Source organism: Nelusetta ayraudi, unplaced genomic scaffold (assembly GCF_046127955.1).
Source record: "Nelusetta ayraudi isolate G7.1 ecotype Tasmania unplaced genomic scaffold, CSIRO-AGI_Nayr_v1 ptg000016l, whole genome shotgun sequence".
NCBI lineage: Eukaryota > Metazoa > Chordata > Actinopteri > Tetraodontiformes > Monacanthidae > Nelusetta > Nelusetta ayraudi.
The window spans coordinates 7,138,982-7,151,169 of NW_027466066.1; the positions used below are offsets into that span (position 1 = coordinate 7,138,982).

The 12,188-nt window shown below is 42.2% G+C and overlaps 1 protein-coding gene across 1 annotated transcript in view; it reads right to left on the minus strand.

The window, feature by feature from the left end:
- Positions 1-12,188, minus strand: part of LOC142886571 (E3 ubiquitin-protein ligase rnf213-alpha-like) — a 28,460-nt gene that overhangs the window by 6,727 nt on the left and 9,545 nt on the right. The window contains exons 22-49 of the mRNA XM_076023582.1: positions 11,523-12,118; positions 11,144-11,303; positions 10,856-11,073; positions 10,595-10,732; positions 10,328-10,492; positions 8,985-10,245; positions 8,707-8,888; positions 8,435-8,590; positions 4,737-8,342; positions 4,525-4,649; positions 4,268-4,384; positions 4,065-4,189; positions 3,861-3,983; positions 3,710-3,771; positions 3,440-3,593; positions 3,228-3,363; positions 2,963-3,154; positions 2,700-2,830; positions 2,409-2,566; positions 2,112-2,318; positions 1,745-1,932; positions 1,514-1,634; positions 1,289-1,389; positions 1,013-1,195; positions 737-912; positions 552-654; positions 355-469; positions 59-260 (exon numbers count right to left, since the gene is read on the minus strand). Of these exons, the coding sequence (XP_075879697.1) occupies positions 59-260; positions 355-469; positions 552-654; positions 737-912; positions 1,013-1,195; positions 1,289-1,389; positions 1,514-1,634; positions 1,745-1,932; positions 2,112-2,318; positions 2,409-2,566; positions 2,700-2,830; positions 2,963-3,154; positions 3,228-3,363; positions 3,440-3,593; positions 3,710-3,771; positions 3,861-3,983; positions 4,065-4,189; positions 4,268-4,384; positions 4,525-4,649; positions 4,737-8,342; positions 8,435-8,590; positions 8,707-8,888; positions 8,985-10,245; positions 10,328-10,492; positions 10,595-10,732; positions 10,856-11,073; positions 11,144-11,303; positions 11,523-12,118 (9,201 nt within the window). The remainder of the gene's footprint in view (positions 1-58; positions 261-354; positions 470-551; positions 655-736; positions 913-1,012; positions 1,196-1,288; positions 1,390-1,513; positions 1,635-1,744; positions 1,933-2,111; positions 2,319-2,408; positions 2,567-2,699; positions 2,831-2,962; positions 3,155-3,227; positions 3,364-3,439; positions 3,594-3,709; positions 3,772-3,860; positions 3,984-4,064; positions 4,190-4,267; positions 4,385-4,524; positions 4,650-4,736; positions 8,343-8,434; positions 8,591-8,706; positions 8,889-8,984; positions 10,246-10,327; positions 10,493-10,594; positions 10,733-10,855; positions 11,074-11,143; positions 11,304-11,522; positions 12,119-12,188) is intronic.

Sequence of the window (12,188 nt, forward strand, 5' to 3'; positions counted from 1 at the left end):
CAGTAAGTGTGTGTGTACTTTGTGTTAAGCTGCCCTGCATGTGTCCAAAAATCCAAACCTGTGCAATTCAGTTTTTCTACAACAAGACGGGCAGCCAAATCCAGATCCATTCTCACTCTGGCCACCTGCTGCAGGTACTCAACAGTGGTTGTTTCAGCAGACTGTGACTGTTCATAGTCAACCAAGAAGGCTGTTTCTTCCTGCAGAAAACCCTGCTGTTCGGGAATGGTCCTGAACTGGACCCTTTCATACATGGAATCCTTGAAATAAAGAAAACAAATGTATGACGTTGAAACTTATAAACTGCTGCTGAGCAAAGGTCAAGTATCCAGTAAAGACAAAATTCATGTGTACCTCCAGGCAGTTGATGTAAAGTAAGTAAAGTTCAGTTTTGTCTGTCTTCTCCAGGATGTTGCTTTGCTCAACTGACAACAGATGCTGCTGCAGGTAGTTCTTAATTTTGTCAAAGCTGCAGAGACAGGATGGGTTGAACGAACACAGATATGGCACAGAAGTTATTCCCTGTGACTCGTGGGAAGAAATAATCTCACCTGTACTTCAAAAGAAGTTTGAGCACCACGGAGCGAACCACTGGATTTTTATCCACAGAGTCGTCGAAAGGCGACAGCATTTTTGTCAGAGTTTGTTGTTTACCTGGCAAAAACACAAGACATGAAAACCCAAACAGATTGTAAGAATTTGTGCAACTTTACATCACTTTCAACAGGGTAGGAACCTTTTCCTTCTTTGGAAATGAGAACATTCTCGACTTCCACCATGAGAAAGGACAGCAGATGGAGAACAATATTCGAACTGGGAGGTGAGTTGTCCTTGAAGCACATACTGGACACCAGGTCAATGAAGAAGGCATTGCACCGCTTTCTGAACTGAGAGTGCTGGCTGACAGAAATCCTGCATGACACCAGAAAGTCCAGATTTACAATAATCCTGCCCCCGGGGTCTTAGATAGCAAGAGACACTTTAATACATTTGTTAATACATTTTTACCAACCTTAACTCATTGGAAGGACTCAATGGGAAGTTCTCATCAACTTCCTGAATACACAGGGGACAGTACATTTGGCCTGGGCACAAACACTCTTTTATACAGACCAAACAGAAGATGTGTCCACAAGGCAAGCAGACCGGATCTTGGGGGTCACCCATACATACTGGGCAAAGGTTAATACCAAACCTGGACAGAGCAATAACAAAAGGTGAATATTGCAGATGGGCAAAGTGTAGTGGAAAGCCTCTGGTGAGCCAAGAAAGAAAACCAGCAATCTACCTGAAAATACGTTCAACAGCTCCATCTTTGCAAGATCTGAGCAAAGTAATGACCTCCTCAAACGCCTCCTGACTTTTTAGATCTGAGCTTTTCTCCAGTATCTTAGTAAGAACATAAATACAACAAATTAATATAAGTGGTAAGGCGTTGCTCTTACAGTTATCCAACGCATTTCTTATATAAAAAAAAAAGTAATGCAGGGAATTGCATAATGCAGAGACCAACCTTAGCAAGTCTTCTTGTATGCTCCAAAACTAAAGGTGCCAGATTCTCCCGAACCTCCTCGATACACAACAGTATGTTCTCGACAAACAAAGAGAGTGCAGATATCCGATTCCAGCCGGATCTAAGAAAGGATATAGCCAAACCATTGGCACTCAAACACAGTTGATAAATATTATCAACACTGTATTAAAACACAAGCATCGGAAACATCATACATTGAGCTGGACTTACTGGACCCTGCGAACAATCGTCTTGCTCTTCTCCCCATAGTGTTTCACACTGTCCTCTGAGCAGATCAACTCAATGGGAACCTGGAGTTTTTTGACCAGCCAGAGCCAGGTTTGTCTTTGGACATCTGTGTCTAGGTTTGTTGGTTCCAGCAATTCCACACATACAAGAGCAGCATACACATCCAGCACCTAGGAGAAAGAGCAAACAATGATTATCCCATGCACTTGAAAGGCAACTAAAATACTAGTCAGTTTTACCAAAAAGCACATTTATTCTAAAGTCAATGTAATTTCATGTTGCCAAGTAAAAAAAAATCCCCAAATATAGAAGAGTAATTTAAAAATGAAAACTTTCTTTAGACGCTTACCAGTTCATCCCCAACTCTGGAATGATGATTCTCCGAGAGATGCTGGACCACTTTGGGCTCAATGGAGATCATTCTAGATAAGTTCTGAAGTCGGATCTTGAACTCACTATAGGCAGCATGGATCCACGGAAGAGAGGTCACCGTGTCCATGGCATTGAGCTGCGCACGCATCTCACCAACACAACAACTCAAGGCACTACAGAGAAGCTGGAGAGCAAGTAGAATGTGTGTGCATGACAACTCATCATTAGAACTCAAAGTCAGAGAGCTTTATGTATTAAACAAAAAAAAATCTACCTGTATATCTTCCTGACAGGTAACATTCATTGTCATGCAAATGAAATCCTGAAGGTAGCGCTGGAAAAACTCTGTCTGTATCTCCAGATCTGTTTTTGCGATGTAACGTCCAAGTGGTGTGTTCCAAAAGAAGACATCAAACTCTTGTGGGGAACGGCCTAAAAAAAACAGTGGATGCGTTTGTCCGTAATGTATTGATAATATCCAATAGTTTCTTTAGATTTGCAAAAAAAATATTTATATGCATAGTAATGTGCTTCTGAGGTAGAGCACCTTGGAGAACGGCATTACCTTCTTGATGAAGCGCATGAACCCAGAGTTCCTCCAAGTAGTTTTTGATCCTCCAACTGAATGGCATGCAACATCTCATGTTCTTGTTTTGTACAATGTAGTTTTGGACGAGAATCGTCTTGGTGTCATGGCTTTCATATGAAAGAAGACACAAAGGAAGAATACATTTGAAAAGAAAATGCTAAACTAAGCAATTAGTCACACATTTTTATTTTTTATTTTTTTTTGACATTTATGAACACTGCACTACTTCAGTCACTTACTTGTGGTCTGCCCTTGGTTGAAGAACTTCCAAAAGCTTGTCATTGCCAAAGATGTCCAACCACAACCTCTTGACGGACTGACCACAGTTATCATCGAGCAGGAGGTCCAAGTTTTGGTCCCGGTCAATAACTGAGACCAGATGTGCCAAGAATGGCACTACCACCGCCTGAACACGCTTCCATAGGGTGTGCCTGCCAGGACCAGTACGTGTCAAATAAACGCACTCTAATGTAAACATTGTCTTCTTTGGGTTAAAAAAAATACCTGAATGTCCCTCCTTCTTGCAAGGCATCAATGTTTGATGCTTCTTTGATGACCCAGTTATTGACAGTGTCAAAGCTGCCGTCTTGAGTTGACAGCAACAAGTGTAGCCGCCTCTTTACAGTCTGAAGAAATTCACCTGGCACCATTCAAGATTACAAAATGAACAATGTGCAGGCTGCAAAAAAAAGAAGCAATAATTGGGTTGTTGGTACCTTTTAGCTCATCGTGGTCAGTGAGCAGCGTCAGCAGGATCTGAACTCTGCGGGTACTGAGGAAACCACTGTCCACCTGGTCCCTGAGCATTCCCACTGCACTCTGCACACAGCTCTGCATTAGTGCAGTGGTGTCCACAACTTGATGACTGCCCTGCAGCATTAGAAAATGCAAAAATATCAGCAACCAATGTTACAATGAAAAAAATGTCCATTATTCTTGTGTGACAGTAGTTAAAACAGTTTACAATATGCCTTGTCTAAACTTACATTCTCCTCTTCCTCTGCTTCTTTTTCTTCCTCTTCATTGTATATGTCCTCCACCTCCATCGCTTCAGAGACATATTTTGTAATTCAATATTTTACTATTTTAATATTGTATGTGTGTAAAAAGCCACAATCATTATCATGAGCCAGATACCTTCTTGCTGAGCGTTCCTCGTTTCAAACATCTGGCTGATTGTCATATTTTGCAGGACACTGATGTCTGAAACAATGTCTTTTGATTGCCTGAGGTCATCAATATGAGCCGCTCTCCAGGGGCCTGTAGATTTAGAAAAAAATGTCTTTGAGGACTATTCCCCAAAATGGTTGGATCGCAAAACAAAAGGGGAAAGAACCTTACCCCCATGGAAACCAACATAGGAAGTCCCTCCTTCCATTCTAGGCAGTCGTGTGATGAAGTACACAAACACCTTCATTTCATTGTTTTGCAGGGTTATCTTGTTGATTTCGTTTATGGATGAATACCTGAAAAAAAAAATGAGAAAGCAACTTAAGAAAATGACAGAGCGAAAAATATACAACGCAATGGAGAAAATGACTTACTTGGCAGATGCAATGAGATTTGCACTATGTGAAGCCTTATCAAAATCACTCTGGATGATAAGGACCTTGTCACAGGTTCCAATGTCTGGGCTTCCATCTCCAACTGTGAGAAAATTCCTGAAAGAACAGAAGGCAAAGATTTTTAAACTGAGCAGTAATCAAAATACTTGTATTGATTGAATTTATTGCACTCAACAGTTTGAAGCCTGTTCCCAAATGATTTAATAATGTTCAGCTCCATATGAACATCAACAAACCTGATCTTTTTTAGGAAGGAATGCTCAGTGTCAAACTGCTGCAGTGAGAGAAGCTCAACACTGTGCACCATTTTCTCTAGTGGTTCAATTTCAGATGCGGTCAGAAGTCTGGAGAAGGTCGTCACCTGTGGTTTTAAAAAAAATCAGACACTGAAGGCAATTCCTCTACAAAATAAATGGCATGATAAATTGCAATTGTCTGATCATTTTACCTCTGTAAAAGTTGAGTAACAATTCACTTCCTGTCTTGTCTGATTAAGAATGAAGTCAGCCAAACAGCTGCAATTCTGCTTTTCATAATAGACTTCCACCAGATGGTCACTTTCCACTTTTGGAAGACGTGTGCAATGCAATCGGACAATTGAGTCTGGGGTGGCACACCTGAGCAGTGCGAGTTTTGCCTCATCCAGCACTTTTCCCTCAAATTCTGAATTCTCCTGATGATCTCTCTGTTTTTCCATGACTTGAAGTATTACAGAAGCGCACGTGTCAGAGTGGTAGCCAATGAAAACATCAGCTGGCTTGTAATTGTACGTCTGAGCTGCACGTGGAACCGGACTCTTGAAGTACACAAAAAGTGCGACCCATTTCTCCAGTTCACCCACCATCCTCTTCTGTTCAGCTGTTAGGACTGTGTTGATGTCCAGGTAGTGTTTCTCCAGCCTGTTGATAAGAGGTATTGGGAACTCCTTATAGACCACGTCTTTTTCCTCAATCACAATCAGCCGGAAATCTTTGTGAACCCTGCATTTCACACGATGGGTTCCAAGTCCAAGATCCACATACTTCTGCCCTCCCAGGAAGACATAGTACTGGTTGAGGGCATCGTAGAGGCTTTCATAGAGATTCTGCAAGTTGAGTAGCACAACTGTCCGACCTGTCTCCATACAGATCTTGACTCTGTTGATGTTCCGGCAGATTTGGGTATACTCCTGGTCTTTGGGGAAACTGGATCCAAATATTATCTCAGGCATACCGTTTTCAGAGAAGAAGCTTTGCTGCAGGATCTGTAGGGCCGCATAGTTTTTTGTGAGCACCAGCAGGTAACGACATTCTTCTTCTTGTCCAATTGCATTAATGTTTTCTCTCACAAACTCAACTGCATTGAGGTTTTCTAGATTTGGTGTAATCTTTAGCGCATTGGCAAAGACACTAACTGTATCCAGATCATCCTTCCCACAAAAATTTCTCAGGACAGCTTTAACTATTTCCGCTGGGCTGGGCTTTCGTTGATAAATCTTGGCTACTGCAAAAATCATCTTAATTAGACTGTAGTAATCACGTAGTCCAAAAAATCCTTTGCCTTCTTTAACACAGATCTCCTTGTAGGCTTTCGCGAGGGGCTGAAAGAAATCCCTGACCTTTTCTAAAACCACTGCATCAGATCTGCATATGCCTTTAGCGCTCTCAATGAGTTCCCGTTCATCAGGGTCACCACGGGAGACAAATATGCCTCTGTTCATCTTTGCAGGATCCAAAGCCCAGTTGGAAATGCCAATGAAGCCAACCTTTTTGTGTGGCAGGGGGTCATCATCAATGCAACCTTCCTCCAGTAGTGGATGAAGGGTTTTAAGTGGCATCTTAGGGGAGTCCTCAGCCAGACCAATTTCATCAAGAACCACAACTGATATGTACTCATCCAGGTTCTTTCCCTCCTGGAAACGTCCACATTGTTTAAATGTATTGATTATGCCTTCTGGTGTTGAGTGAGGACTACACTGGAAGGAAACCAAATGAATCTGCTTGAGCTTTTTGAAAAGGGCTGAATGGGCGGCTTGGCCTTGCATTGCATCAGCTACCAGAGTTTTGGACAGAGATTTTGAACTTCCAGGTTTCCCAACTAAGAAAAGTGGGATTCTTAGTTCAATGCAGAGGACCATCATGAAAACATTCTCTTTGAGGGCACAGTTTTTTGCAATAGTGTCACCCATGGGCACATCACTCAAAAGTAGGTCCTGCATTAGAGAGATTTCTTGCTTTATATCTGCTTTGGTATATGACTGAGGGAGGCCTTTGCTAACTGTCTTTCTGTAGTTTTCTTTGTGTTCTAGGCAGGCATGATAGCACACTCCTATGGCCATTATTAAAGACCACATTACAGGATCTCTTTCATTTCTACATCTCTGATTTCCTGCCTGATTCTCTGCATTTTGTTTTCCTTCATACTGCCTCAGCTCTCTAAAAAACCTGGCATGGTTATCATAGAACCAAGCAAAACACTGCATGCAACGTTCCACATCCCTCAGGCTAACAAAGCTGCATTCATTCTTTCGTTCTCGCATATACTTCTGTGAGGCTGAAAGGACTTTTGTGATCACTGTGATGTAATTGGTACTGACTGCTTTATTTCTAGCCACTCTTTGCACAATCTGTTCGATGTAAATAAATTCTGACCGATCATTTAATTGCCCAAAGTCCCACACCAGAGGGATCATGCTTGGTGGCAATGCTTGTACTCTGTACACTAACTGGCGGAGGGGGATGGACCCAAGCTTTTCCTCAGTTTCTTCAGCTTGGACTCTGTAGCCAAGGCCAGCAGCCTCCAACCTTTGAATCATTTTATCTGTGTGTTTTCGGTAGGGGTTACAAGCAGCAATAATCTGCAAACCAGAGTCTGGTTTGAGTGCTTCCCCTCTGACTGTCTTGTCACAGAGGACCTCCTTGATGCTGCTGATGGCTTCAGTAGTGTTGGCCTCATCAAAGAAGAGAACAGAGTCAAAGTCATAGTCTTGCTTGTTAATTAAAGCCATTACTTCGGCCTCTCTAACTTTGGTGTAAATCATATCTGAAGTTGTCCCTCCATGCACCTTAACAAGTTTCATATTCTCAGTGGACACTCCACTCCTTCGCAACTCACAGAGGAATTTGATGAGCCTCGTCTTCCCACAGCCTGTCTCTCCCATAATAATAACAGGAATGCCGCATCTAAATCGCATATGAATTGCAAGCATCTTAAGTATGTTGTCAGTGGTGAGTTCATAGGTTTCATCAGGGTCAAGAGACCCCTGAATTCCAAGAACGTTGCAAATTTGCTTTATTTTCTCCCCTCTTGGAAGGCTATCAAAATCAATGTTAAATGGGATTCTTTGTAGCTTCAGGTCTTTATACAGTGCCATTGTCATCACATTCTTCTTTATCACTTCTCCGGTGGATGGCTCAATTGCATCAACAAAGCCCTGTGAGTTGGGCCGAAGATGAAAACCAATAAAGGTCATGGACACGTGGTCGTCATTAAAGAAGATGTATGGATGCGGTTGGGTTTCCCATCTCTTCCTCAGTAGAAAGGGAGCCAGGTCTTCTTCTCGGATACCAACCATATCCATCTGCAGCCTGCCAGGACTCTGGTCAGAGATACTGAGTGATGGAGTGGCAAAGTCTTTTGCCATCAGGATCATAAAGTCCACCACAAAGGTTTTAAAACCAGCTAGTGTGCCTCCAGTAAAATATGAATCACAAAAAACAGATGACTCACAGTCCTGCAGCTGATAGTTCAGAAACCAGGAAAAGTTTCTCAGTTCTGCCCAGGATGGGTCTGTTACTCCACAGTACATCAGAAGCATCTGGAGACATTCCACATGGGATCCCTCAACACCCTGATATTTGAAGGCATCAAGATTACTGCGGTTATGAAAGCGTTTGAGGTACTGGTAGGGTCGCTGAAATGCTTCACTCCTGAATTCTTCATCGTCCATGAGAGGGTCGTCTTCACTTGCAATTGTGGGATCCTCCTGCATACTCTCCAGCATCAGCACCTCTTTAGGTGGCCGGCAAAAAATATTTGGAAACACGTCAATAAATGTGCTGTTTACGGCGTGATCCTGTGGAGAAAACACCAATGGGAGAATAAGCAGTGATGTAAAGCAAAATGTCAAATGACATGAGTTTGTGCAAAATAATTACAAAACCTTACCTGTTGCAAAGGAGTTCTGACCGACATGATAGCTGGCCTTAAAATCTCAATGAGGTACAGTTGTTTGTCACTACACTTCCACATCTTGCCTTCAGAGTCCATCAGATAGCGCAGAATCAACAGCTTGAAAAGAAATTCATTGATCCCTTTCTGCACCTTTAAGGTAAAATCAAAAAAGTAATTTTACTAAACGTGTGAGCTGGCTCTGCATCTCTTATTCAGTCTCCACAATGAAAAATGAAGGTATGCCTTAAGCTGACACTCATAATTACCGAAGATGTGATGTCAAAATGGAACATCACAAGTCCTTTATTCTTGTGGGTGTTCAACAGAGATTGAAGGATAGCACTCTCATCAACAGAAGGTTCAATCAAGCGAATACAGTTAATCGCTGATGACCTTTTCGTTGAGCCTCTCAGTTTCTCATAAAGCCTCTTGATATATAGTGTTTTGCCTGTAATATAAATGACAATTCACAAAATGTAAAGTACCCCAAAAGCAGGCACATTCTCAAGACATAAAAATACTGCAAATGAAAATCTATACACACCTACACCAGCCCTTGTGGAGGAAACAACACACAGTCGATCCTTGAATGCACTGGCAGCACTGCATTGATTTTCTGATGCAACAAAGTGTTTGTGGAGGTACCCCTGGATGTCCGACAATGACCTCTGGGGAACCATGTGCAACCTGTATTGGCTGAAGGCTGACGGAAGGTAAGCATGTTCTCTTTCTGAGCTGCAGATTACTACGAGCCTGTAGTCTTTCCTGCTCTGCATTTTCATTCGCTGAAAAAAGCTCTCAACTTTCGAGCTCACGTCATAACTGAGCAAATCTCCATACAGCAGAGAATATATCTTCTGTCCCCTGTAGCCTGTGCCGAGACACCTTCTGAGGAATAACTCCACCTGTTCGTAAGGTGTTGATGAGGTGCACAAGAGGACTTCATCATAGGTGGGAAGTGACTCATCCTCACTCCTCATGTAAATGGAGATGCAAGATTTCAAGACCTCATCATGAGGGCAAACAATGAGGTTTGGTGTCCCAGGGGCAAGACCTTCAGGCAGCTCCCTCCCAATGAGATTTTCCATTTCGTGATCAGAAGTTACTTTGTCTGTGTCTGTGTCTGTGTCTGTGTTGGCAAGTATTTCCAACAGTCTTCCAAAGCTTTTTATATCAAGGATATATGGAAGAAAGTTCTTCATGTCTCTTATGTAACGATTCCAGATTAGATCAAATTTTTGTGAGCTGTCTGACTCTACGCTACTGGTTCGCGGATTCAGTTCACTGGAGTCTGCGTCTTCTAAATCACTTTCTAGCACAACAAAAGTCTGAAACTCAATGTCCCCATTGTGCTCCTCTGGTTTGGTGAGAATGTCATATTGGAGCTGATGTCTCGCCTGCCTCAAATCTGCAGCTGTGCAGTTTGGCTTTACAAAGGAAAGCATCATGAGAACTTGCTCGTCCACATTGGATGCATTTTGCTGTGTCAACTGGGTGCACAGGTAGACCATCTGCTCAGCCGTGTAGTAGTTTAGATAATAGTGTTGGGATCTTTGTTTCTCCACAAAATCCATCCAAAACTGAAAACATTTTTCCATTTTCCTACAAAGGTGCAGAAGTAGCTCCCCAATGTTTCCTTCCAAAACCACATCGCTGACATTTTCCAAGTTGAAACTCATAACAATGTTTTGTTCCTTGCTGTTTGAGCAGCAATTGATCTGTACATTCCAGTTTGTAAAAAGAGGGTTTCCAGCGGTAAAAAGAGAAATAAAGGCCTCTGACAGTCTTTGAACATGGTCAAAAACCTGGAAAATAAAAACACAACTGTCAGTAAATCAGTACATTTGTCTATAATTTCAGTAACTGAAATAAACCATTCTAATATACCTCAGCAAAGTGATCCACTTCATTCTGGCCTTGATCCCCTTTTCCAGACATGAGCATGAGTTTGTTCTGGAGCTCCCGCAGATCCTCCAGAGAATAGCTACGCATCTGATGACCGTCATCATGCTCCTCTGGAATCTGCAGCTTCAATACGTTGTCAAGACTCAACTGTATTACAAAAAAAAAGAAAAAAGAAAAATACAAGCTCAATCATCTTCCTTCTGAGAGAACTAGTTTTCCTCAGAGATGACCTTGGACCTGGTCATTTACCCTTTTTTCAGATGGTGCCTCGATCAGGTAAATTCCTCTCTCATTGATGGCAGATGCCAAAGAAAGAGATGACAGCTCCACTGAACCGTGACTGTCTTTCACACTCTTCAGCCACTCCAAATGCCGAGCACTGTCCCGCTGAAAGAAGAATAAGCTGGAGGTTTTCTCTCTGTTGTTCGAGTTGCTACACCGGGAAAATGATTTCTGACATATTTCTCATATTTCTGGAATAGGAGCGATTTAGTGTCCATGTGTCCGTACCAGTTTTTTTGGTAAATTGGAATCATTGTCCAGAGCTTTCCACAGTTTCTTCAGCAGCTCATGAAAGAAGTGAAAACCGGAAGTGGGTTTAAGCTCATAGAGCATTGATGAGTAGCCAAGGACAGCATCGTGAAAGCAAGCGACTCGATCCATGTCCATGTCATTCTCGCCCGCAGAAATAGTAGCCAGGTCAACAAACACCTTCAACTCATTTATATCTGTGGAGGATTTACATTCACTTTAGTTTCATTTGCTGTCATGGACTGAACAGAAAGTGCCTTTTCTTACCTTCAAGAGCATCTTTGACCCAATTTACAAAATTACTCCAGAGTCCAAGCTCATTAAGACACAGTCTACGCGGCTCAGTGATGTCAACTAAAACTTTCTTTGCCTGTATCAAGTCATTGTCAATGCGATTAAGCTGCTCTTTCTGGAAGTCAGCATGACTCTGTAGGGATAAGTAGAGAAGGAAGAGTCAAAAGATGCGTAAGTGGGTCGTGTTTGAACTGTTTGAAATATATTGTTCTTAGAAGCCCTATTCCAAGTAACTTCAAAGGGAAAATTAAAAGGAAACTTTGGAAACAAACAAAAAGAGGATTTCCTTAGAATGCCTGATGATTTAAAATTCTTGTGGTCTAACAAAACTTGTTAAAATGTGCCCACTTACAGCTTCCATCAGTGGCTCCAGAGCCGTGAAGTCCCCTTGAAGACCAAGTGTCTCTTTGACCGTCATGATGATTCTGGCAGAAGCCACAGCGAGGTGAAGCTCATGATACTGCACAATCTGCTGAACCCTTCGATGGATCCATTGTGTGCAGGATCCTTTTTCAATTCGGCACATTATATCGAGCTGCTCTTCCAGTTCCTCATATTTGCCCTCGTAATCGCCAAAAAACTCATTAACTTGAGCAAGTGTAATATGGCCGTCCTTTAGACAAGTGTAGATTGTTTTATATTCCTCATAGGAAGCCGTGAAAATGTCATCATGTATAATTTCAGGTGTTGCTATAATGTGTTCTTCATCCATTTCTTCATCAACCAGGGCTTTGGCTTCTTTCTCCCAACACGCTTTGAACAGACGACTGTCCTGAAGGGTGTGCAGAACCTCTGCCATTTTCCTGATGTCTTTGTCCAACTTAAAGTAGGTGACAATCCCAGCCATATCAGAAGCCATCAGGTCAAACGGATGAACCTCCATGAAAAAATTAAGGGGGGTAACCTCAATGTTGATCTGCTGCCGTTCTTCCATGTCGTCAACGTCAACTACAGGGGAAAACAAATCAAGATTGAATTGTAGTCTCTGCAGCTGTGCAATCAAACCAAGCAGATTTCT